Source organism: Anguilla anguilla, chromosome 5, assembly GCF_013347855.1.
Source record: "Anguilla anguilla isolate fAngAng1 chromosome 5, fAngAng1.pri, whole genome shotgun sequence".
Lineage (NCBI taxonomy): Eukaryota > Metazoa > Chordata > Actinopteri > Anguilliformes > Anguillidae > Anguilla > Anguilla anguilla.
In genome coordinates this window covers 17,606,017-17,632,256 of record NC_049205.1, presented here as the reverse complement: position 1 = coordinate 17,632,256, position 26,240 = coordinate 17,606,017, and the positions used below count along the sequence as shown (strand labels likewise).

At 47.3% G+C, this 26,240-nt stretch overlaps 1 protein-coding gene across 2 annotated transcripts in view; it reads right to left on the bottom strand.

Annotated features, from left to right (window-relative positions):
- Positions 1-24,731, bottom strand: part of cbfb (core-binding factor subunit beta) — a 34,992-nt gene extending 10,261 nt beyond the window's left edge. Inside the window, exons 1-3 of one of the 2 annotated variants that reach the window (XM_035419187.1) lie at positions 24,264-24,731; positions 23,413-23,499; positions 20,919-21,035 (exon numbers count right to left, since the gene is read on the bottom strand). In XM_035419187.1, the coding sequence (XP_035275078.1) occupies positions 20,919-21,035; positions 23,413-23,499; positions 24,264-24,341 (282 nt within the window). In that variant the 5' untranslated portion in view covers positions 24,342-24,731. The remainder of the gene's footprint in view (positions 1-20,918; positions 21,036-23,412; positions 23,500-24,263) is intronic. The other variant, XM_035419186.1, reaches the window with a different exon arrangement.
- Positions 24,732-26,240: the final 1,509 nt, after the last annotated feature.

Sequence of the window (26,240 nt, the reverse complement as noted above, 5' to 3'; positions counted from 1 at the left end):
CAGCAGACTGCCGTGGCATCAGGATAAGCGAGCCTTCCAGCATCACTCAAGATGGGCACGGTAGTTCTACCGGCACTTTCCCGACATGCCCCCTCCTCCATAATTCTGCTCGAAAAAAACATTTCTGGGAAAGAAGAGGACCTTGAAGCAAAATGACAACCAATTCTCCAGTCGAGAACCAGCTCTTGTGATTCTGTTCCAATAACTCGGTCATGCTGTGTAACAGCACAATGGACTGTTACCCAATCGCATTCAATGTATTTTTCCTACTAAACAAACGCAAGCCGCAAAATAGTCACACAGATGCCTCCCTGAAGTGAACACATGCTAACAGCACTGGTGTGGGTTCTGCTTCTATACGTTTCATTTCCAGTCTGTAAGCTGGAATGCCCCCCAGCCCAATCCAACCCATAATATGCTTGTGTACATCTACCCCACATATGTTTGCATCTGTGATTGGCTGAGGCAGACCTGACCCGTCTCCAGAATACTATTAGTTGAACTTCGGCAAGCAGATCCTGTAATTTCCCATTGGCTTCCAGCTACTCAGCTTCACTGACTGATCAGGGCTGTTGACATGTGACCAGCCTGGCAAAGGTCCTCCACATCCCCAGCCAGAGAGAGGCAACTTGGGGTCCTTTCTAGATCCCATCCCCTCTCCTCTCCATGGCAAACTGTTTGGCTGTCCTCCACCTTCCATTTCTGTCCACTTTTCCCCACTCCACTCCTCTCCCCCTTCACCCTTCACTCCTCTCTCCCCCTACACCCTCCCCTCTTCTCTCCCCCTAACTCTTCCCCTCTTCTCTTAAAGCCTCCCATCCTACCTCCCTCTACACCCTCCTCTCCACACTCCCCCTTCACCCTACCCCTCCACTCTCCTCTTAACATCCTCCCTTCCTCCTTCCCAAACTGGCAGTCTGCAGCGGCTCCTGTTGCAGGAAGTCCAAAGGCTGTGATCGCTCACGTTTCTTTTTCTTCTTCTAACTACTGCATTCGCTCTGCCAGTTGGAAAAAAATAAAAGAAAAAGAAAAAAAAAGAAACAAAACTAAAGTCTTTCCAGACCTGAAAACAGGCCAAGCATTTTAAACAGGACCCAAATTAAACAGAAGCACACATGCTACCAGCTATCAGAAGCTATCGACCACTGAAAGCGTCATTCAATGGAGTGCAGGAAACTACTCACACATTCACACGCACACGCACATATTCCAAAATTACATGCCTATGCACAAAAGTGCATGAAAATGTACACACAGGCATGCCCATACACATACACTGCACAGGCAATAGTCCTACTGGCACATATGTACCGAATAAGAGTTCCAGGAACTCAAATCAAAATAGCCAGTGGACAACTTTCACTTAAATAAACAGTGCCGAAAGGGGTTTTCCTCTTATTTTTGGATTGTTCATGTACTTTTTTTCCCCTAACCCTTCCCCCCACCCCTATGCACACAGACACACACTCTAACATGTACAATTCCCTGAATAATAATAATAATAACTCAGTACGGATCTCCGGGCCATTAATAACAAATTTAAGAAGTCTTTCTGGGGCCGGTCCACGGAGAACATTTATAACTCCATCAGGCTAAACTCACAGTTTGGACTGGGAGAAGGCCAGCAGGCCCTGACACATGAGAATAGCAGCAGAGCTCAAGCACTGCTCTCTTCCTGGTTATTCTGAGGGGAGGGGTTATATATAAACATGCGTGCGGACACACACACACACACACACACACACACACACACACACACACACACACACACACACACACACACACACACACACACACACACACACACACACACACACACACACACACACACACACACACACACACGCGCACACACACACACACACACACACACACACACACACACACACACACAGCCTCTCTATACTGTGAGCGTTTTAATGGCCGACCTTGACCGAGGCCGGAGCGGGGAGACTGTGGTCAGCTGACCGTGGGAGGCAACGACTCACTGCACCGTAAGCCCTTCCGTCTTTTATTTTTTATTCAAATTTAATTTTTTTGTCAACTCTTTTCATTTTTATCACTGTTTTGTTCCCGATTATTGCCTTTTGCCCATGATGTACATTCTTTTGTCCCTTTATAGAAAATAAATTTGCTACACGCAATACGTTCTTTAAAACAATTGTGAAATAGCTGTGTTATAAATTTAGCATATTCCAGTTCTTCATTCCAGTCACCCTTTGTGCTTTAAAATCTCTGTAAGGCATCCTCAAAAATCCTGCAGGAAAGTTCTGAATAAATTAAGGTTATTAAAGTTATAATTATTTTCACAGGTTGTCAGAAGGGCCCAGGTGCATCTACGCTTAGAGGCTCCATTGTGTATTGTGTGCATTCTTAATCAGGCTGGCGGCAGCGCTGCCAGATGGGTCTTGTAGGCAGTCCCCCACCCCCAAAATGTTCTTTTCACAAAAGTGAAATGTGCTCCTCGACAGCTAAAGGGCAGGGATTGGGTACAGATAATTCAGACTGAAGGAGGACAGTGGGAGGTGTGGTTACGGGCGTGGCTGTGTACTAGCATAATGGTTTGGGAACTGGGCATGTAAGTCAGAGGTTGCAGGTATGAATCCGCAAAGGAAGCGCTTCTGCTATACCCCGCCCCTTTGATCTCCTTTGATCAAATTTCACACACACACACACACACACACACACACACACACACACACACACATACACACTGCCTTCAGAAAGTATCCATGTCCTTGAATTTTTTTGTCGCACTACACTGTAATTTTAAATAGTCCTAAAGCATTACACATAAATTCACCATATTTACAATGAACTGAAATGTTTTTTTTTAAGGCTTGCATTTCTCATTTACAAAAGTATTCACCCTGTAGAGTCATACTTTGTAGGCCTTTATATTAGCAGGAATTTCAGAATTTCTTTAGCATGTCCGTATGAGCTTTGCACATTTATATAATTTTTGCCTATTCCTAAATGTAATCCAACATAGTCTGAGGGTGGACAACCATTTCCAGGTAATACCACAGATTTTCAATGGGATTTAAGTCTGGGTTTCAGCTGGGCCATTCCAGTATACTGACCTCCTTGTCTTTATTCTATTCCTTTGCAGTTTTTGCCATGTGCTTTGGGTCATTGTCTTGCTGTACCATTAATATTCTCTCATAATGAAAAACCCTTCCAGATCAAAACAGGTTCCCTCAAGGACTTGCTGGTATTTGGCTCCACCCACTCTGTCCTTGATGACAACAAGCTTCCCAGTTGCCATGACACTGGAGGAGGGGGGTGTCACATGGCTTCTGGTAAACTTCAGACATGACTTAATGCTGGCCTTTCTCAGAATTGGCATTCGTTAAACCTCTCTTCAAAAGAGGCCAGATCTGTAAAGTGCTGAAGAGATTGTTGATTTTGGTTATTCCAACTCAGTCCATGTTGTAGCTGGACTCCTGGTCATTTCTCTTATAATTGTCCTTCTCATCCCTTTGCTTAGTTTGGTAGGACACCCTGATCTTCGCAGTGTTTGGGTAGCGCCATTTTTTAAATTCAATTTGTTGCTACAGACTTAACAGGGCTCCTAGAAAGGTTCAAAGCTTTGCCAATCATTTTATTTTATAGCCTCCAAGTTTTTTCCTCATAAAACTTTAATATCAAAGTTTCACAGACAGGTACCTGGTTCAAAATCAACAATGGTGGATCTGGTTTGCTTATTTAGTGGGATCTATTTAAATAATGGAATACACCTGGCCTAAAATAGGTTAATACAAAGTGAGAATATTTATCAATTCTGTCATTTTCCGATTTTTACCTTCAATAGAATTCTGAAGACTTCTAAATATTTTATTTTGACATGATAGAGTTGCTTATATCGGAGTATAGAGGAAAGTTCAGTCTAATTACATTTTAATTTTTTAACACAACAAAATGTGAAATAATCAATGAGGGGTGAAAACTTTCTGACGGCACTGTGTGTGTGTTAGCTGTGGAAGTCACTGTAATTATCTAACCTGCTAAACTACTTTACATCACATTCATTTAGCAGCTGCTCTTTTCCAAAGTGACTCACGAAGTAAGAGCATCAACCTGGGCTACAGGGGGCTCACTACACGGGGATGCTGGGAAGGAATGCAGGGCTACAGGTACTACAAGGCCGCACTGGAGGAAAGGAGGGAACAAGGGAAAGAGATAGAGAGAGAGAGAGAGAAAGAGAAGGGAAGAGAGAAACACTCCCACACCCTCCCCTGCGTAAGACCTCCACACCCAGTCTTCACTGTAATCGCTCAATTGCCAGCTCATTTGACTGACACCATTCGCGCAAGTGCGCACGCGCACACACACACACACACACACACACACACACACACACACGCAGTAAAGCCGGCTCAGACAGTGAAGTCTAGACGCTCCCTGGGAGCTTAGAGTTGAGCGCGGCGCAGCTAAGCTAGGTGGAGATGCAGCGTTAATGAGGCGCATTAGCTCACAGACTGAAGGTGGGTGGAGGGGGTGGGAACTGACAGCGGCGGCTTTACCGCACATCCACTGGGGGGCGCTCCCCGCGCGGCCCACACCAAAACAGCAACTGCAGTATTTATCACGACTCCCCTCAACACAGACCCCAACCCTAAAAAGCTACTCAGTAAAATGTTCAGTGTTAAGTCAACTCTTACACAGAACACATAGTCCCAACTGGACTCATACTGTATGTACTCTGTCAACACTGAACATTTTACTGGGTGTATACTGTGCCAAGCACCAGGGGTCAATTCCATTCCAGTCAATTCAGGATATTAACTGAACTTTAATGAATTAAAAAAATGCCTATAATGCAAAACCATTCCACTCTAATCAAGCACAAGCACAACTTCCTGTCCACAAACAGCCACCTCCACTTCCTGCTGGGGGAGGGGCACAAGCTTTTGAACTGGCGACAGAGATAGCGACTTTTCCATCTTTGACATCAACATACTAAGCTCTACAGCTGTTTCACTAGATAAAAACTTGCCCCTCTAAGACACACACACAAACACAAACATATATATACACATACACACACAAGCGCGCGCAGAGGGCTACTTCCGTCCAGCTACAGAGACCGGGGGCCACACACAGTGAAACCTGCTGCTCTTGGAAGTGAAGTGACAACCCCTTCCACACTAAAACAGTTTAGTGGATTTCATCATCAAATACCACTTTGAACTGCAATGTGGATGCAATCAATTCTCACTATTAGAAACACCCAAAACAGATGAGGAGAGAGAGAGAGAGAGAGAGACAAAGGGACAAAGAGGTAGAGAGGGAGAGAGTGGGAGGGCGGAAGCAAAAGAAAGCTAGAGAGAAAGAGAGAGGCTCACCAGACTGGCTGAAAGTGTGGTGCGTGAGGGACTGCATGTGTTTGTGCATCTGGATGTTTATTTAATGCTGCTGTATATGAAAGAGAGATATGAAAGAATGAAAAGTATGCGATACTATAGAAGAAACACACACACACACACACACACACACACACACACAAAGGGAATGTGAGCTTCACAGACAGGGCAAGCAAAAGCTTGCTAGAAAAAAAAAACTTACAAAAATAAATAGTTAGAAAAATATTTAAACCCAACATTCTGGAGAATTTGTTTTTCCGTCAAATGCACAGTTCGTCCCACATCCTCCTTTTTTTTTTGAACGATATTTTGAGCTGCCATCAAACAGGAGCTTCATTTATGAGCGGACCCCACCCTTCCTTTCCCATGCTGCACTGGGAGAGCCTTCTTTTTGCGTGCCCACGGCACAAATTACCCACAATCCCTGAGGGTGGGACCCCAGAGCTCCAGGCATTAAAGCCTTCTGCTCTGAGTTCCCGGGCCCTGTTGGAATGACTTCCACATCTGCAGAGGCTTTTTAAAGTACTACACGGAAAAGGGGGGGGGGGGGGGAGGACGTGGACGCGAGCACAGAAACAGTTTAACCGCAAACTTCCTCCCGCGAAATAAATGTCAAACCCCACATCCCCCACCCCTCCGACGGGGACGTGCGCACACACACAGCCGCGCACACACGCTCGCGTGCATACACGCACGCACGCAAATCACTCGCTCAAGAAAAATATACTCCAAAGAAAAAACACACAAGGACAGAAAGGTTTCGAGAAGCGAACTTTCTCTGGGACGGAGCTCAAGCTGCTTTTACAAGCGTAAACTGTTTGGGGCTGCAGCAGAGCGTGTAATCCTCCGCTGCTTCTCCTCTTCCTCTCTCCCTCTCTACCTCCCTCTGTCTCCCGCTCTCTTCCTCTATCTGTCCCCCGGCCTCTCCCACCCTCTCCGTCTCGCGCCGGGGTCGGTCGGTCGCTTGGGAGAGCGTGCGCGAGCCGCGAAGCGAGCGTCCCACGGCTGGAGAAGGCGGCGGTGGCCAGAGCCTGCGGAGCGGACGGGAGCAGAGGGCCCAGGGTGCAAATTAAGCAGCGGTGGCCGGAGCCTGCGGAGCGGACGGGAGCAGAGGGCCCAGGGTGCAAATTAAGGCGGTGCCACAGGCCGGGGTGGTCAGCCGGCCGCGCGGTCGCTCGGGAAGCGGGAGAAAACCGCCACAACCGTGCTCCGTGCCCCCCACGGCCAAACGCAGCGGCCAAGCAGACCTCAACGCCAACCAGCGCTGAGAGAGAGAGAGAGAGAGAGAGAGAGAGAGAGAGCGAGATAGAGCAAGAACGAGAGAGAGATAGAGCAAGAATGAGAGAGAGAGAGATAGAGCGAGAACGAGAGATAGAGCGAGAGAGCGAGAATAAAGAGAGAGATAGAGCGAGAGAGAGAGATAGAGCAAGAACGAGAGAGAGATAGAGCAAGAATGAGAGAGAGAGAGATAGAGCGAGAATAGAGAGAGAGAGATAGAGCAAGAACGAGAGAGAGAGAAATAGAGCAAGAGAGAGAGATAGAGCAAGAGCGAGAGAGAGAGAGAGGAGAGTGGGAGGGAGATAGGTGAGACAGGGAGAAAGAGAAAGATAGACAGAAAAAGACTGTAAGGAATGAAGACGGTGCTTTTGGTCTAGTTTGGTTTGCTTCCACAGTGGTTTCTCACTACAGGGTGTCGAGACCAACACACACACACACACACACACCCACGCACATACACGCATGTACACGCACGTACACGCACGTACACGCACACACATGCAGACTCACACACACGCATACACACACACACATACTTGCAGCCCCACAAACTGCAAACAACAATAGACATCTGTAGCTCAGATTAGCCTGGTCTTGCTTTTTTAGGTCTTCATATTTAGCTTGTCTGTAGCTGGATGCCCTTGGGCTGTATCCCCACGCATACCAAGCACGCACAAAGACAATGTCGCCGCAGGCCTCGTCAAAGAGCATCAGCATCACCGACGGCTCAGTCAGCTAAACGCATCACTGCGGCTAAATGAATTAGCAGGCTAGCTAGTTAGCTGCCAGACTTTCCTGTCAAGCCACTTCATACACAGGAGCTGGACAACAGCTACAATTTCGACATCAATTCAGATACACTTATCTTTCACACGCAGTGCAGATTAGCTGGCTGTGGGAGAAGTGTATAGCAAATGTAGCAAATGTTAGCACAGAAGCCATGTCATTTTAAAGGCCTTGCACAGAGCGTGCTCACTTCCCACAGTAGGGCTGGAAACAAAACTGAATGAAAAAGTTCATATTTCAGGCAGATTACCACCATAGTTCTCACACAGCTAGACAAAAAAAAAAAGAAAAAAAAAAGAAAAAAAAAAGTTGTGTGACTAACCTTGGCTACACAAAAAAAGCGAGAGCAGTCACTAAATGCGGAAGTACACAATCCATTTGTGTCAAAATAAATATTTTCTCTTATGTCAATAAACCAAACCGAAACTGAATTGAAATGAACTGAGAGAGGGAGAGAGAAATAAGGGGGGAGAGACAGCAAGAAAGAGAGGGGAGAGGCTGAGGAGAGAGAGGGCAGGAGAGAAAGAGAGAGAGAGAGAGAGAGAGAGAGCGATAGAGAAAGGGCAGGAGGGAGAGAGTGAGAGAGACCTCTCTCCAGCCAGTGACCAGCGCCTCACGAGCAGGCGCCTCCACTCGCACAGTAAAACGAAACATTTTAAGAGCCTGTGAACCCCGCGGGAGCAGAGCAGGAGCTGGGGCAGTCTCACGTCGAACCCCCCCCCCCCCCCCCCGACCCCCCCTCCCCCGAGGGCGGTGTCTGGGCCATGCGAGCCAGGGCAGGGCTGGGTGCATACACACAGAGGGGCATTGTCCCACCCCCTCCGCAGCCCCAACCTCGTGAGCAGGGCTCTGAGGGAGTTTCTGTCAGCCGGATCATCCTCCTTCCAGTGTGTGTGTGTGTGTGTGTGTGTGTGTGTGTGTGAGCACTTCATAAGTCCGCTCAGATTCATCTGTAAAGGAAACAATGGGCACCTGTGTGTCTGTATTTAAATTTGTGAGTGGGTATGTGTTTATATGAATGTGAGAGAATGTGCCTGAGTGTGTACGTGTGTGTGTGACAGAGAGGGAGAAAGTGTGTGTGTGTGTGTGTGTGTGTGTGTGTGTGTGTGTGTGTGTGTGTGTGTGTGTGTGTGTGTGTGTGTGTGTGTGTGTGTGTGTGTGTGTGTGTGTGTGTGTGTGTGTGTGTGTGTGTGTGTGTGTGTGTGTGTGTGTGTGTGTGTGTGAGTGAGTGAGTGAGTGAGTGAGTGAGTGAGTGAGTGAGTGAGTGAGTGAGTGTGTGTGTGTGTGTGTGTGTGTGTGTGTGTGTGTGTGTGTGTGTGTGTGTGTGTGTGTGTGTGTGTGTGTGTGTGTGCGCGCGTGCTTAACACAAAGCCCCAAACCCAAGAATAATCATCTAGCAGCAGTTGCTGAGCTCAGATCCAGAACCTATGGTTATGCAGCGGCTCCACGGTGTGTTTATGAGCGTTACTCACACAGGGGACATGTGCAACTGTGACTCAGAGCCCAGACAAGGGCCCCATTAGGGCTCTAAAGGACTGCTGCCTCATCACAGGCTCCCCCTCATGCCTTCAAACAACCCTCACCCCCTCAAACCCCGAAACAACAAGGAACCATAAAAAGCCCCCCATGCCATGTCATGCGGGGATGAATCAAACCTACGGAGTCATCCTACGACAATGCCCCAACCGCCCCCCCCCCCCCCGAGCCACCGTCCCGGCAGACAGCTCACCGCTTACCCCTCGCCCTCCAAACCACAGCGCCCCCTTTCCGCCTGGCCCAGTCCCCCGTCAGCTCCCAGCGTCCCAGGAGGCTCTGCTGTAATGCGGCTGAGCGGGACCCGTCCTGGCCTGACTCACCCCTTCCGGGACCCGGTGAAGAATCACACAGGCACTTCTGTTCCCCCCCCTAAGGCCTGCCGGTGCCAGCTGCCAACCATTCCACCCCCCCCCCCCCCACACCACCACCACCCACACCCCAAAACTCTGCCCACACACCCACCTCTGGGCCCCTCTCCATGCCACTCAACCCCCCGCCGCCACCCGCGCCCGCTCGACCCCAGCACGATACCGCCACCAGCAGAGCAGGTCGGGCGGTGGGGTGGGGTGGGGTGGGGGGGGGGGGTGCAAAAGCGAGCGTGCGTTCCGTTGCTTTTCATAACCGTGGCTTTGGATTCGCGACCGCTCGCACAACGCCCCCCTCCCCCCTCCCCCCTCCCCCCTCCTCCCTCCCCCCTCCCCACTGCGACACCACCGTACTCTAGTCATTTAGGGCCGGTCAGCGAGCTCCACCGCAGGGCAAGGCGCTAAAGAACACGGGGCCTGAGCGCGTCGGACGCCCGCTGCTCTGGGATCGGTAGCGACTGCCCGACTGACCTGAGTTTCACACCGGGCGGGCCCAGCCTCGCCCGGGGGGGGCGGGGGGCGGAGGGGGGGCGCAGGGGGGTTCTGTAAGGGCGGGGGCGTTGCGGTAATGCTGTGTCCATGCTCATTGTCTTGGCCGCAGCTGCTTTTCCTCTGAGACCCCCTACCCCCACCCCCAGCCCGTCTCACTTACTCTGCTGCTGCTGATAGGGCAGCAGGCAGGAAGTCCGGAGAGTGAGACCTGACTCAGCAAGACTCCCTCAGCAGGAGCAGCGCGATCACACTTCACCTCGGCTCTCACAATTCCCTCTATCCTGCTCTTATCCTTATCCTCTTCCCTTCCTTTCCACCGAGTCCCCCCCTCCCTCTCTCTCTTTCACACACACACACACACACACACACACACACACACACACACACACACAGCTCAGAGGCCTGTGTGACTTGTGTTAGCAGGGTACAGGTGCCCCCAGGTGCAGCTGCAGGTGGCAGGTAGTCTAGGCAAAGCTGGCTGGGATAGATAAAGCATGCACTGCGTCGTTTAATCAAGGGGGGGCGGGAGCCAGGAGCTTAACGTTCGCTCCATTGTCTGTGTCTCGCGAGTGCACACACACACACACACACACACAGGAAAGCCCCTCCATCTACAGCACCTGTTGCAGAGACAATGAGATCGGTGTTTAACCCATCATGTCACCTACACTCCCCCCCCCCCCCCCACTAGGCCCCCCCCCCACACCACCCTGTCAGAAATCCTGTAATTACCCACCTACTGCACGGCTTTTACACCCTGCTCCCCTCATCAGAGCCAATGGAACAAAAAAACCTACACAGCAAACAAATATGTAAACCCCAGCTCTCGCAGACGAAACCCTACGCAGCAAACTACTGTGTAAACACCTCTTTCACAGACGAAACCCTACACAGCAAACTACTGTGTAAACCCCTCTTTCACAGATGAAACCCTACACAGTAAACTAATGTGTAAACCCCAACTCTCACAGATGAAAGCCTACACAGCAAACAAATGTGTAAACCCCAACTCTCACAGACAAAAACAACACAACAAATGTGTAAACCCCAACTCTTACATACAAAGCATATACAGCAAACCCATGCATAAACTCCTATTCTTACACATTGAAGACTACATGGCAAACAAACGTGGAAACCCCAACCCTTACAGATCCCAACAAATCAGACAAATGCGCAAACCCCAGCTCTCACAGACAAAACCCCATAACAAACAAATATGTAAACCTGTGAACCCTTACAAACAATACTCCAGAAAGCAGAAAGATGTAACCTGGCTCATATAGGCCTACATAAAACCCGGTTCTTGCATACAAAAGCATACACAACAAACAAATGGACAAACTCCAGTACTCAGATGAAACCATTCCCAGCAAGCAACCTTAAAACCAAAACTCTAACAGACAAAACCCCACACAGCTAACAAATGCATAAACTCCAACGCTTACAAACAAAACTCTACACTGCAAACCCCAGCTCCCGCAGACAAATCCCTATACAACAAAGAAATTATATATATATATATATATATGAATAAGGATAAAATACTGCCATAAAACACTGACTGCAGAAACCGCATCAAACAATTATCCTCAAGAGTAACAGACCTGGATCATACGACCGAAAAAAAAAAGATTAGTTAGATATCATCGCAAATCAATCCGACCTCGACTGCACAAACACGACCCTCGGGAAGACCAGGAGAACACGGCGTTTCAAAGGAGCACCGGACCCCTGGAGATCAGCGAGAGCGACCGGAGATAAAAGACGACATTAAACGCTCAAGAGCTCGCAAAATTTGCAAAAATACATTTTTATGGGACCCGGGCTCGGAGAGGCACGGCCGGGCGGTTGGCGTGGCACCGCTTTTTCGGCAGAGCGGGGGCCAAGTGAAACATACTGCAGATACCAGAGCCGGCTCCACAGGGCAGGCAAAAATATCATTTTCCGTCCTCCATGTTAATTACATAGCAGGGGGCTGGGGAGGGGGAAGGGGGAGGGGGAAGGGGGGTGCTCGAATGCAGCCAGGTGATTTTTTTCCCCCCCTCCCCTCCCCTCCCCTCCCCTCCCCTCCCTCTCCTTTAACGTTTTGCCGATGCTAAGAATAGACGAAGCGGCTTTACATTTCGCGGTCTCGGCTTCCCGCCGGACGCGCCGGGAGCCGTTAGCGCCGAGCGGGCGCGGCGTCCCTCCTCTCGTTCTCACGTCGGAGGTGCGAAGGTGGCCTTTCAACCACGTCCGGCCGCGGCCAGGCAGCAGCAGCCGGACACAAACGAGGGCTAGCGCAAACGCTGTCAAACCGATTCAGAAACACACCGGTATTTGGAAACATTTTGGTTAATATAAATTACAACTTGAAAATATATTCTGAACGTGAAATATTAAATAGACTGTCGTGAGCTTTTTCTTCCTGTCCTCTGAACCCCCGCTTAGACCTGTCGCTATGGACTGGCCTGAGCAGGCTGTGTGCCCCCCCCCCCCCCATAAATATATCTGATCATTTTCATATAAAACCGCGATCACTAACCCACCCCGATCCCAGGGGTCTGCGGTCGGTATGTGACCTCCGTGTCATTGTAGCACAAATACAATATTGGACTATCAAAATATACAAATAACTTAATCATGCCCACCCCTGACAGGTCATCTGCCCCCTAAGACTGTGGCCAGGCAAAGGGTCTACCTCTATGTGTAAGCAGGTGATGGAAGGCTTAGTGCAGTCTGGCTGGCATTGTAGCTAAATGTATTTTTAGCCACCGGCCCTTGCAGAAATTCAGGATGAAACCATAAATCAGGGCAAGCTTTTCCTTCAACAATGGGAACTGTCAACGTTAGGCACACAAAGCTAAATATCTGCTGAGGACACGGAATACCTGTGGTTAGAGACGCCCCTGCACACCACCCTAAACGCTAACAGAAACAAAGAACAAAATAAGACAAAGAATAAAAAACCTGCATTATCCTGCCAGTGTGCGCTCAGCGCTAGCCCAAGGCAAACTTCAAAGGCACTCATGGTGCTTATCAGGTGAACCAGGCAAGACAATCTGAATAGATAATCTGCTGTAGTCCTCACCACAGGGATGTTCATTCACGGCGCTCGAAAACCACCAGAACTTCACCAAACCAGCACAGGGCCAAATACGTACAGGTGATGCCGACATCGCAGCGGCCATGTTGGCGCCTCCCAAAAAGGCACAGACAGAATTTCTTTCTCTTTCACGGCAAAAGCAGGAACGCTTGGAAACGATGCGGCGGTCGGGCTGTCGCACACGAAGAATCTCCACCGGAGGAGCCGCGAAGCAGCCTTCTCGCGAGCGCGGAACAGCGCGCGCATACGTCCGTCTGTTTGCACAGATGGCGGTAAACACCGCGCAGGAGAATGCAGCTTGGCCGACGCGGCGACCGCGCTCGTATCAGAATGCGACCGAGGGCAGGAGGGAGGTGCCTCTGGAGGAGCGCCCGGAGATTTAATATCGAAGGTCAGCAACGGTCGCGGTCAGCGCAGACCGAGACCTCGCAATTGAACTCCATTCATAAACACAGCTTGACCATTGGCTGGGAGACCGCGAGCCAAAACCTTGAGCACAGTTCTTATATTTTGCTCTGTAAGCCATAAATTAAAAAGCAGGTCCATATTTTCTGTTATACTGGGACACCGCATGTAAATATTATACTCCTAAAGACATAAAATCATTAATATAGCAGAAAATAAATATTATTCATATTAATTAAAACAGTAATAGTTGTTATATCAACAGGAGTATTGGTAATTGAAAAGTTAGTAGCAGGTCAAATTTTTAAATTGAACCTATCTATCTATCTATCTATCTATCGATTTACAGTGTATCCATCTATCTATCTCGCTACAAGGTGTCCCAGGGCACTGGCTGGTTGAAATCAATTAGTCAAGTACAAAAACGGCCACAGTCCAATAAATTACATAATTACTTTCCAGACCAACAATACTGTTTATTCCCCGTTCAGGTGTTGAAAACTAATCCAAAAGAACATCAGGCCATTAAAAAATGTTTGGAGCTTAATGTATTGTCTGGGACATAAATGACAAGCCTCGTTTACCACTTACGCCCCAGACAAACACCACCCCAACTCCCAGCTCAGGTGGCCTAGCTGTCCCCTCAAGAAGACTGAACAGTTCCTGGAAACGGTGGCTAGGAATGTGGTTCAGCACATACATGTTATATTTCTCACCCGTTTCCTGACATTTCTGGAGAATAAAAAAAACAGTTTTCCTAACCCACACGAAACAAAAACTGCAATGGAAATTCAGGAAAGAGACTTTCGGACTCACAAAAAACCACACAATAGAGCCCCATGCACAATAAGGCCTGTGCATCTATATCCCGTTCACGTTTGCCCAAGAATATGCACCACTTTACCACTACCTGTGTATTAGCCTATAAAGTTCTGCATTTATTCGAGTAATTAGTATGCCGTGGCAAAACTGTAGCCTACCGCCAGGGATTAAAACAAACAATCCCCTGGCGATGAGCCCATACAGTAGACCCTATAAGTCAATCTCTGTGATGTTATTTACCTATAACTCCCCATGTCAGTATGGATTTTTGAAGATGGATCTCTTTGGCCTTCTGTATGTAGATCTATCAATTAGTCCCGAGAAGGATCCTTTTTTGAGCCATGCGAAGATCTGAACGCGGCATTGATTTCTGACCCGTCTCTGCACTCGTGCAGAACTGCTGTCGGCTTCATCGATCTTTCCTAGTGAGCATGTCTGCTATTTTAATAAATTCTGGTGCATTATCAAATTCGCATTTTTTTTCTGTGGCTTCACGTCAGGAGAAAAAACGGGTGAAAATCTGTCGACTATCAGGAGAGAGCCACGGAGCACAAAATAATCATCTGCAGCGTCAACAAAACGGGCACGAAAGAGTAAGATCGGCAGTAATATAAATAAATAAATCAATAAATAACATCACAAGATCTCAGATGACAAAGCCACGTATTCCCTTACTTCCACTTCTCTATTCTCAAACTTCAATTGAGAGCATTGCGCTCAGGAAAAAAAATTCTCTCACAGATCTGAGGATTGGAAGTCGCGTCGCACCGGTTCTCCATCCCAGACGGCTGGAGCAGCGCGAGCTCTAATTGCCTGCCGCTTAAAAGACGCTCACTTGTTTGTCAGTAGCGATTACCGCGCATTAACACCCCCGGCTTTTATTCGCTTCGCTCCGTTAATAAGTCATGAACCTCATCACATTTTAGAGTGTAAAAAACACTTTCCGGTGCAGAAAAGTCCGTGCTTAATCCTGCTATATGGCAAGATTTTCAACACACAGTAAAGTTGACGTGGCTGACTCAGGAAATGTGATAATTGGAGACATTTCAGCGATGTCAACGGTAAGCATCGGTCTCGATCCCCCAGACGCTCCATCACTAAAGGGAAGTTCGTTACATTTTTTGAGACTGGTTTCCAGCAATCTGAGCAGCGATGTCTAGCAAGCAGCTTTATGCTGCTGCTCAGAGATTTATTTGGCTTCTGCAGCCAGCTCTGGCTGGAGTACCGCCCACTAGACCTTGATTTGTCAAAGAAGCCATTAGTTTATCAGAAAAGCACATTCCCAGAATTTCGGGGAAAGATATCAGACTGTCACCCTCGCCAGGTTTACAGTAGCCTACTGTATGGTCGTGAGTCTAAGCTACTGTGGCAATGAATGGGTCCACAGTGGCAGAGACACTGGACTGAGGTAACTTCTATTTAAGCCTGAAACTGTCCCATTCAACAGAGAGAGAGAGAGAGGGGTGGTGGGAGGGATAGTGAGAGGGAGAGAAAGCTGGTGAAAGGAAAAGAGGCAGGGGTGTATGGTGGGAAAATGATTGAGTGGTAATGTGGTAAAAGTGGTAACATTGACAGGCAGGGAATGGAAGCATTTTGTTCCAAGCGTGTATACGACCTGTGCCATGTGTGTTTACATGCCTTTGTGTGTGTGTGTGTGTGTGTGTGTGTGCGTGTGCGTGTGTGTGTGTCCATATGCATGAGCATCTGGGTGTAGATTTGTCTGTCTGCCAGCACATATCTACTCCAACGCAGCATACAAACAAGGATGATTTCCAGCATTCTGTGAAAAACCTCAACGGGGCTGGATTTCGCAGTACAGAAATCATCCTTTTTAATTACAGGGCCAGCAAGATGACAGAGTATACCAAGGGCACGTTTTTTCCATAAAACAATTTACAACAATCAGAAGAACAGAATGGGGGGATGGGTAGCTGGGTGGGCGGGGAGACGTCTCGTGTACAACGGATATGACCCAGCAGCAGGAATCAATTAGAGGGCTCGCTTTGATGATGTCATTGACAAGTGATCCGCTGTGTTTGAGGGGCTTCCGTTCAGCGCGCGTGAAAAACAAGGGCCCCACTGAGGAGCAAACCAGGCGACCACATTTCTCCTTCAAACACTTCCCCTTCATCATCCCCTTCTTTAACTCGGTCATGAACGCATTCACCCTAACACATGCTCTCCCGCGTGTTTCAGAGCTCCCCACCATGGTGCGGCGTGTCTGTGACTCCCCTTCACGGGGGGATTTCGGCGGGCTAAGGCAACCCCGTAATGCCGCTCTGATAGAAGCGTCAGGCGATGGCTGCCGCCCTTCCCTGCGACGGCTCCAAGAGCGGGAGAACTTCATCTGATCCTAATTTTGCTTCCTTAAATAGCTCCCCAATGACAAGAGCCCAAATTAAAGCCTTCCCCTCCCTACCCTTTCTGCGCATATTTCATCCCTTCTTTCAGGGGTTAACTGTCAAAACTGGCGCCGTCCTGTCGGGGGGAAAAAAAAATACAAATAAAAAAAACACAACAGTCATGAATATGCAGATTTGAGCCTCTTCTAAGCGGCATGCTCGGGGTCCAGGCGCATAAACACGCACACGTAGACCCGCTCTGGTCCCAGGAACAAGCTTTAACACACAAACTATCAGCTCCAATTCCTGTGGTGAGGACTCAGACGGCAGTCATTTTCAAAATTGAGCCGGTTACTCAGAGAAAACTCTTCAACGTCTGCCTCCGAGCTAAAATTCTTACCAAGAGAGACAGAAGGAGATTTATAGCGTCTACGCCAAAAAAAAAGTGAGTTCAAGGAGAGGGGCAAAAACATATGGGGAAACAAAAGAGTACAACACAAGTCACTCGATCACAACATTTCGAATTTTGAATAGGAAAAATAACAAATGAATCGTCAGAAGAGGTCCAGTTTTACGCTGTCAAACCATTTTTCTTTCGATATCCGTAGCACACGGAGAGCTCACCCTGCAACAGAAATTTTCAGGAAAGAGCCAGTCGATATCAAGAGCACAAAAAAACCCCGTAAAAATCCTACATCAAGCCGTTTGAATCGCGATGCTTTCCAATCTGAAGAGACACAGAACTTCGGCTTCTTGGTCTGAGCGTCTCGAGTGGGTTTTTTTTTTTGTGTTTTTTTTGCACAGAGGAAACCACACACGGGCCGCTCAGAGAAGAGAGCCTCAGAGACTCTGAGAACAGGCCCGATGGCGCGGTCCCCTAAGCCTGCAGAGAGGGGTGGGGAGGCCGCCCGCCAAACAGAAGATTCTTAAAGCTTCCGTGAGCCGAGGGGCTCGGATTTCAAGCAGATTGGGTTAACCGGACCAGACGTACACAACACAGATTAAAGCTTCCTCTTTTTTAAACAAAAAAGGGGAACGTAAACATGGCTACAACCCCTCCTTCCCTGAGGATTCTGGTTGGAGCCGGGACTTGGATGCCCCCCTTGCCCCTTTTCTGCCCCCACAAATCATCACCAAGTGAGCAGAGATCCGGAGAGTGGAGACAGAGGACGGTAGATCACCACTCTGTTCCTGGACTCATAAAAGGTCTCACGGAAACTAAAACTAGGCCAAACGAATAGTGGTTGCACGAGGGCCGTTCTGTTCTTCTGTTGTAGGTCATGCCTAGTCACTCTCACTAGTCACACACTCACTCAGTCACTCTCTCCACATGAGGTTTACCCATAAATATCTAGGCACACGCCTACAAAACCCCCCCCCCTCCCCCCCACCCCAGCCCCCTTGCCACAACTATGCCACGCAGCCTTCCCTAACTACCAGCATTACCACTGAATGCCCTCAGGGCACAATTGGTAACTTCATCTTCAGACCAGAGTGGGCAAGACACCTGGAGGCAGGGCTATTGTGAAATTGGGACAGGGGATGGACCAGGACCAGAACCAGGCCCAAGCCCAGGGCAGCATCCCAGAGGCAGGATCCGGAGAGCGGCAGCAGGAGCCTGGCAGCTGGGAGGCGCTGGTGGGACAGGGTTAACCTCTCCTCCTCTCCTGGCCTTGCTGCCACCACTAAAATTAAGCTCCCCCACAGCTGGTTCCCATTAGCCTGCAGTGACATTGGGAGCCTGTACTTAAGTTCTACTGTTATACTGCGGGGCGCCCCGTTCAGATACTCCCGCACCCCCACCCTGCCCGCTGCCAAGATTTAAACTGGCTCTCTTCCACTGGCATGGCTGTGTTTTCAGACCGGTTGGGGGGGAGGAGAATGTTTCGGCTAATTCAGCCCCCAAAGAGAATAAACGAGAGCGAGAAAGAGAGAGAGAGTACAAGGGAGTGAGAGACAGGGAGTGACTGAGAGACAGGAAGAGTGAGTGAGAGGGAAGAGGGGGAGAGAATAGTGAGAGGGACTTGGAGAAGCAAAGGGAGAGAGAGGCATTCAAAGGGGAGGGGTGGGCAGATGGACAAACTGACAGAGAAAGAAATAAAAACACCACAACATACTGACTCCGCCTTCTCAAAGCTCTGACTCAGGGCACTGTCACTCTGTCCTTCACTGCTGCGCTGAGCTACAGCGCGACCTCTGACCCTACTGTTACCTTATTTTCAACACAGTGGTCAGGGTCACAAGCCACTAAAACTCCACGCGGAGAATGTGTGGCCTCCCCTGGTCTTGTAGAGTGCAGGCCACACCCAAACTATGTGGTCATTTGGGTTACACACCAGGAGGGGGTGTGTGTGGGGTGTGGAGTGGGGGTGGTGGTGGTGGAAGCGCAGACAGCACCTGTGACGAACAGTCACTTTACTGGAATGCCAAATGTAAGGAAGGAAGCTTGCATCTGAACTCCCCAACAGCAATACCTTGGCTCAAATCCCCTTCATGGCAGGCAGGCTCGGCACACACACCCTTCCAGTTCAAATACGTACTTTATTAAAAAGTTGTACACCTGACCTGTTCCAGCCCCATACTTGGCTTTAACGTCTATGAGCAGTGAAATTAAAGCACTGGCACTGTGACATAAACGAACACAAACTGGGCCCCAGAGGGTGAGAAACCTGAAGCATTTTCCAGAATGTTGAGACTTCACTGATTTCGCAGAGTGTCTCTCAAAGCTTGTTCTGCCCATATGTTTTATGACACAATTGACTTTTATCACTTAATTAACTTTTATGACAAAATAATAGACCCAGTAAATACACCCTTACTGCCCCTCCTCTACTCCAACTGCCCCCCCCCCGCTCCCCCCGGAAAGATTTACATAATTAAGTCCTAGACCTCCAACCTTCAACCAGTATGTGTGTTTTTACCCATCATGCACCTCTTCTCCAGGAGCCAAGCACTGAGCTGACAACCCCGTAACTCCGCCCACGGTTCTGTCGTGCGGTGGAGCACACACTCGTAATGGCTGTGGTGTGCAAAGCCCGAATTTTGTCAGTTTGTGCCCAGAGTCGGCTTCTCAAAACCACATTTCTCCTGACTTTTAGAGAAAGCGGAACTTTCTTAAACCTTGTGTCACGCGGTGACGGAATTAACCAAATCCTCTATGTGGAAAAATGAAGAACGTAACTATAAACTGAGTGAACGACAGCATCAGTGCGGAGCAGAGGAACACCGGCTGACGTTGTGCGTAGAAGGTCCCTGCTGGCACCAACTGTGACATCCCAGGTCTACAGTGAGTTCAACGGGACACAGAGCGAGGGCCAATCGCAAACGCACAGGCCGGCTGCAACTCTCTCCCACACCTCAGAGCTGCGAGACCAGACAAGACGGCGGTTTCCTGTCCAACACCAACAACCGTTTACGAGAGAGGGAAAGAAATATCACTCAGCGAATTAAACTCAAGATCCGGTTAATTGCCGACCCCGTTTCTGCAAACAGGTGAGGGCGGGCCTTCGTTTCGGGCCGCGAACGACGTCGCGCCGGCGGTTCATTTTTAAATAAGCTGTGCCGCAGACAGCTCATTAAAGTTGCATTGGAGCGGGAGATGACGGGGGGCAGGATTACCGCGGGGACCGCCGGCCCGGAGGACGCGTCACTCGCGTGCAGTCTCCGGGGCCACTCCCTGGACGTCTTCCTCCGGCGCTTTCTGAATAATTAAGGGGCCAAAGATTAGCTCAGCCCGTCAGCAGGGAGTGCCGAGCGGCACGTCGATTTCTCCCAACTGCCACCCATTTCTAACAAGTGCGCGCCCCCCCCCCCCCTCCACCCCCACGCGCGACCCCACCGAGACACAGAAACGCGCCGGGGCGCAAACGAAACGGCACAGGAAAGAACCGGCCCGTTACCGTACGAGATGGAACCGTCTCTCCAGTCAAGCACATTCTCCCCAATACACTGAAGCACCAGAATATCACGATCAGATGTTTTTTTTTTTTTTGGAGGGAGGTGGGGGGGGGGGGGGGTGTCCATGGTTATGTCTGTGGGTGATTATGAATTTTGAACCCAGAAGGGTAGCAATAAGCAGGCAGTGCAGGGAAGGGTGCAGGAAAACCGATCGCTTCAGTTTGCCGAAACCTACGGAAGGCCTGAGAAATGTACGTGTTTACCTCTGGAGACTTAATACCAAGCAGCATGATGTGATGGTGGAGAGGGAGGGAGAGAAAGAGAGGGAGAGGGAGAGAGAGAGAGAGCGAGGTGCTGCAAATGTGATGTTTAGAGAGGTGAAACAACGTCCCACCCCACCCAGTGTACAAAACAAAGCCTGCATCAATGCAAGTGTTCAAGGACTCAATCAAGACACCATGATGTTGGCCTTGGAAAAGTTCTTTGGGTGTTTTAGATTTTTTGGGGGGGGTATAATGGGACTTTAAACAATCAGGGTTACCTTTCCCGTTTCTCTCTCGAAATCCACGTACTCCCGAGTCGGCGCCTGACGCTGCTCCCCGTGCAGGTTCGCCGGGAAGAACTGCAGGGAGAGATTGGTTCCTGTCGCCACAAAAGCCTTTTAGAGAGAAATCAATACAAACAGGATCAGAAAGCAGGCCCTTCCATAAATTATGCAGTCAGGCATTTATATTTCACTTCACAAAGGGGGAGGGGGGTGGAGGGAAATCTAGGGAGGGAGAAAGAGAGAGAGAGAGCCTGAAGCAAGGGACAGCATTTAGAACACCAAGAGAAGAAAGAGAGGGTGGGGTGGGGGGTGGGGGGGCATCATTTTCTCAATCTTAAGTATTGAGTTACACACATCTGAATCTGTTTTACCAGCATTCACTGCTGGCAGAACAAGATACAGGATACCGCCTTAAAAAAGAAAGAAAAGGAGAAGGAGAAAAGAGAGGGAGCAGAAGAGATGGGGAAGAGAGAGAAATTTATATATTATTTTAAACAAGCCCTTGCACTGACATTAACAGTAGGGAGAAAAAAGGCTCATTCAATACTGGAAGCAAGATCCATAACTAGAATCAGCAAAGAACAAATGGCATTGTTCCTTTTTAACGATACAAGATTCTAGTACCTTCCATGCCTGGTTGAACCCATCTGAATTTAAAATAAATCACATAGAATAAAAAAACCTAAAAAATATGTATATTTATGCTACCATGCACATTATCCTTAATTTGCCAATGATATTTTTTTTAAACAGTGATACATTGGTTTATTTGGGATGGGAAGATAGGGAGTACATGCAGCTGGCTTCTAAATTATAAAATGCTGAGAAATATCTGCCTTAAAAGGCGACAGTTACCAAAATCTCAGACAGATCTATTGTTTTTTTTTAAAATCACCACTGTCAGCAGGTCACTTACAAGGGGAGAATGTTGACTGGCCAAAAAACGCCATCCTCAGAGTTCGTTTGTCTTTCATGCACAATTTTCATCAAGAAAAATGTGATGAAAAAAATAGATCCAAATGGTGTCTGCATTAAGCAAATTGCTATTATTTCAAAGTCCTTTTAATGGAAACATGCCTTGCCTCTCCGACCATAATGCACTTTCGCCCGCTTTATTATTTTGTTTTGTTGTTTCGTTGCTGTTTCTTATTCTCCGACTTGTGGTTTACAATTCCTCTCAGGGGAAAATTTTTGTTTATGAATTATAAAATTATGATTACATAATCAAAGGGGAACTTTTTTAGAGTGGAATGTCCCTCAACTAATGTAATTATTCCGAGGGCATTTTAATTCACTCACGCAGGGAAGCATTTCGTGGTTAGTGGCACGAAACTATTAAAATCGTGACACTGTTCAACGGTGCAGAAATTTCGGGAATCAACATAAATATTATGTCCGGTAAGTGTTATATAGACGTAGAAGGTATAGCGGATCAGCACTGCTCAACGGTCTTAAAGTCTTAATTTTAAAAACTAAAAAACTTTTTGTGGTTATAAGTGCTATTTTTCTATTCATATGAATGATAAATTAAATTTAAAAAATCAATACCAAGTAAATGTGAGGCTACAAGCACCAGAAATGTATTTGAAGACGCACAAGGAAGATTGAATTTACTGCATAATCATCCAAAAGAAGTTATACAAATAACAGTAACGTGTGCAGTAATGGTACAAGGTGTTTTTAAATCATATGACTAATGCGTGAATAGCAACAAAATGTTTTTAGAACTGGAATAATAAAAAAGCATGTCAGATAAAATTGCAAGCATTCAGATGAACATAAAACGGATGGACCTCCTTGACAGAAAACAGGCATTGTATGCTGAATATGAGTTTTACTAAATAAAGTAGGCCTACACAAATATACCTACTGTATATGGGACGTGAGTTTTATTTCCAGGCTCGCGCACATCATTTGAACCCACGCACATAAAAAGTCAGATGGGTGGTGGGCTCAAACTGATTACGTATTACTGCAAGGTATTTTAAATACTGTATAATTATACCCATCTGACTCCACTACGCAAGACTTCTAAAAAATATCTCGTTGCGGATGACGGATGCGGATACTAGAGAAGGAATGACTACCGGGCGTTAAATTCAGCCACGAGTAGACCTCGAGTCTGTGTTTCCATTCATTGTCAAGAGTTAGTAGCGCTGTACTGATTCACTCATTTTTTTTAAAACTCAGAATGAGGAAAAGTATTAAACTATAAAGATAGCCCATTACTTAAATTGTTTGACACTTAGTTAACGTAAAGCCAGTTATCCAAACACTAATTTGTTATTTTTCTGGCTGCATCAAGAAAGAAATTATAAATAAGGAAGTAGGTTTCTGGCCGGTGTATGACAAACTGTCTAGTTCCGGGTAATTATGTTCAGCAATGAAAAGCATTAACTTGAACACAATGCTGATCTTTAGCTGGTTGTGCTTGATCTGACAGTGGTCTAATTTTTTTGACGGTTAAAATGGTCAATAAACTACTCACTATTTCTGACCGTCCGTCCCGACAGGCATTCTGGAACCTGGCCTGCCTTTCCTCGTGCGGTCTGTCTCGGAACCCGGTGTATTTGATCTTTAAAAGAATAGTAACAACGATACTGTTATTAGCAATATAATAAACACATGGCAGTCCAAACCTTTAAACTGTAACATTTGTTTTGTCACGGCAATGCGTCCCTTCACATGAAGGTATACTGTATAAGTAGGCTGGCTGTTTCATACAAAGTAAACCTTAACCATTGCCAGCAATAAACGCATTTTAAAAATACAACTCCCCTGTTTACAACATTAGTAAACAGACTATTAATTTACTTCGACTAATTTAACGTTAAACATACACTCGTAAAATGCAGCCTATTATCGTAAAACACTGTATGCTACCCTTCATTGTGCATTGGTCCTTGTGTTACTGGAAATATGTTACAATTTTGAAAAAGCCCGCATAATCAGATATTTCTTTTTGTTATCAGAATAATACTATGAGCGCGTAACTATCGCCAGTATACATCAGCGGATAGTGAAGTATGCCTGTCAAGGGATTCGCAAGGCATAGGACCGATGCGCTATGATATGAGCGAACTTCTGAACCATTCTTACTGTTCACATTAGTGGATATTGAAACAGGAAGTTTATTTCAAATACGAAACAAATACCAATGGGTTCAAATTATAATACCTAGCACTCGTGTGTTTTCTTCTTTTCCGATGACACATAATTCTTGCTACTCTATGCAACAACTTCTTTTTGTTCTTGAGTTCTACCAACGCTGAAATAACGTGGCTCGCAAGATACCTAGTTTCCGCCACTTTATACTGTGTTTGAAATTAATCGACTTACCTCACACTCTCGGCTGAGTTTTCTGAAAAACTCCTCATTTTCGAACTTGCTCCTCTGATCCGGGACCACTCGGGGCATCTTAAGTGTTATTTGAGCAATTTTCGTAGTTTTTTGTGTGTGGCTTCAAGAGAAAATATTCTTTTAACTCCCCCCGATCCCGCTTTTATTTTCTTCCTTCCTCTTTTTAAGTGACTCAGAGAGTATCGAAATGTGCTATGGTATTTACGTTTATTATATGGGACGTGTTTCGTTATTCTTCTTCTCCCGAATCTCAAATAGGCTACTGCGGTCAGTGTCAGCCACTGCAAGCGATTTGGTTCGATTTCGCAATTGGCTATTATTCCTTGCTCGATCCCAGCGTGATGCCGTCCTCTGACAACAAACGGTGCTCGCTCTACTTTAACCGTCTCTCTGCATGGCTCGAAGTTACTTCCTGGCTCCTCTGAGTCCGACTTCTGACTGCACACCCCTGAAGACACCCCCATTCACAATTCTCTCCACTACAGACACACAGTGCGCAGGCGTCCAACGAACCAGCACCATGAGCGCGCAAGCGTGTTCCTGGATGAAACTTGCCTTTCTCTGTGCTCCTGTTTGGCGTACATTTTTGACAGCTACTTTTTGCGTCGTAGAAATCGAACTCACAGCATAAATCCGAACCTATTTTCGCAAGACATAATATAGCCTAGCCATAGCATACAGTCACCGTAATGCTGGGACTGCTCGTCATCTTCAGATAGGCCTATCTACAAAATATGATCCGTACCCTGCGTGAAAGTTTTTCAGTGCTTTGTTGGGCTGGCAGACAAGTATTCTGAATGGCATACGTGTAAAGTCAGTTTTGTCTTTCTTCAATGCAAGCAAATGTTCGTGCACTTTCTACATTATTTTACCATGGCTGTGTTGCTTACGATACACTCCTGAATATACAGGAAACGACTGTTTAAACAATATTTGCATGGGTGCATTCAAATAAGAGGCAGGTGATTTGAACTGGTGCCACCGATACAAAGCTTTTGTACACAGATATTTCACAGTATTTCATAATCTGATTTACAGCAATATACTTCAACATGGCATTCACTTGTGTTTATATATATATATATGTATTCGCTTTAAAAACTAAAAATACTTTTAGAAAACACTCATCTACATCTTGGCTGTGGAGAACATTAGAGAACAGATAATCTAACAATGTGAGCCTTCTCTTTCTAGAACTTCATTTCAACAAATCTGCTTTTTTCAGGCATTCCAAAATGGAGTGGATATCATCCCAAGATCATATTTCTACCCATAGAAAGACTGTCAAAACAGCTTAATGTGAGCCAGAAACAATTTCCTAACTGCCCAAACTGATGCCAGAATTTTTGTTTGTTTTTTTCTCTGTCCTTCCATGTCTAGGCCCCCCTCTCCCTTCACACAACTGAGGATGAGGAATTGAAGTTTAATTCTGCCATTCACCCCCTCAGGCCTCGTTACTGCCCTATGCTTGTTTAGAAAGTTAGTTTGCGTATAAGAGGGTGAGTAATGGCAGATTTTAATGATAATTAAAGAGAATCCTCTTTCACATTCTCGCGTACAATCTGGCAAGTCCCATTTCTCTCTCTCTATCTCTTTCTCTCTGTCCCCCCCCCCTCTCTGTTTGTGTGTCTGTCTGTCTCTCCCTTGACTCTTTTTCTGTCTCACACATACACGCTCATATGGATGCATATTAATGCTTGGGCACACAAAAGCACATACACAAACACGCACATACACGTACATATAAATCTAGTTATACATAGGCCTATACATACATAACACACGTAACAGTATCGGCTCGGGTTCCCTTAATTATGGAGGGGGTGTAGAGGGGGCGGAGCCTATATTGGGAGGGCCAAACAAAATAGCGTAATGACTTCACTGCCTAGTATGGTCATTCTGAATGTATTCCCATGGATTGATATCCTTGGTGGGGCTAGATGGACATTTCCATCT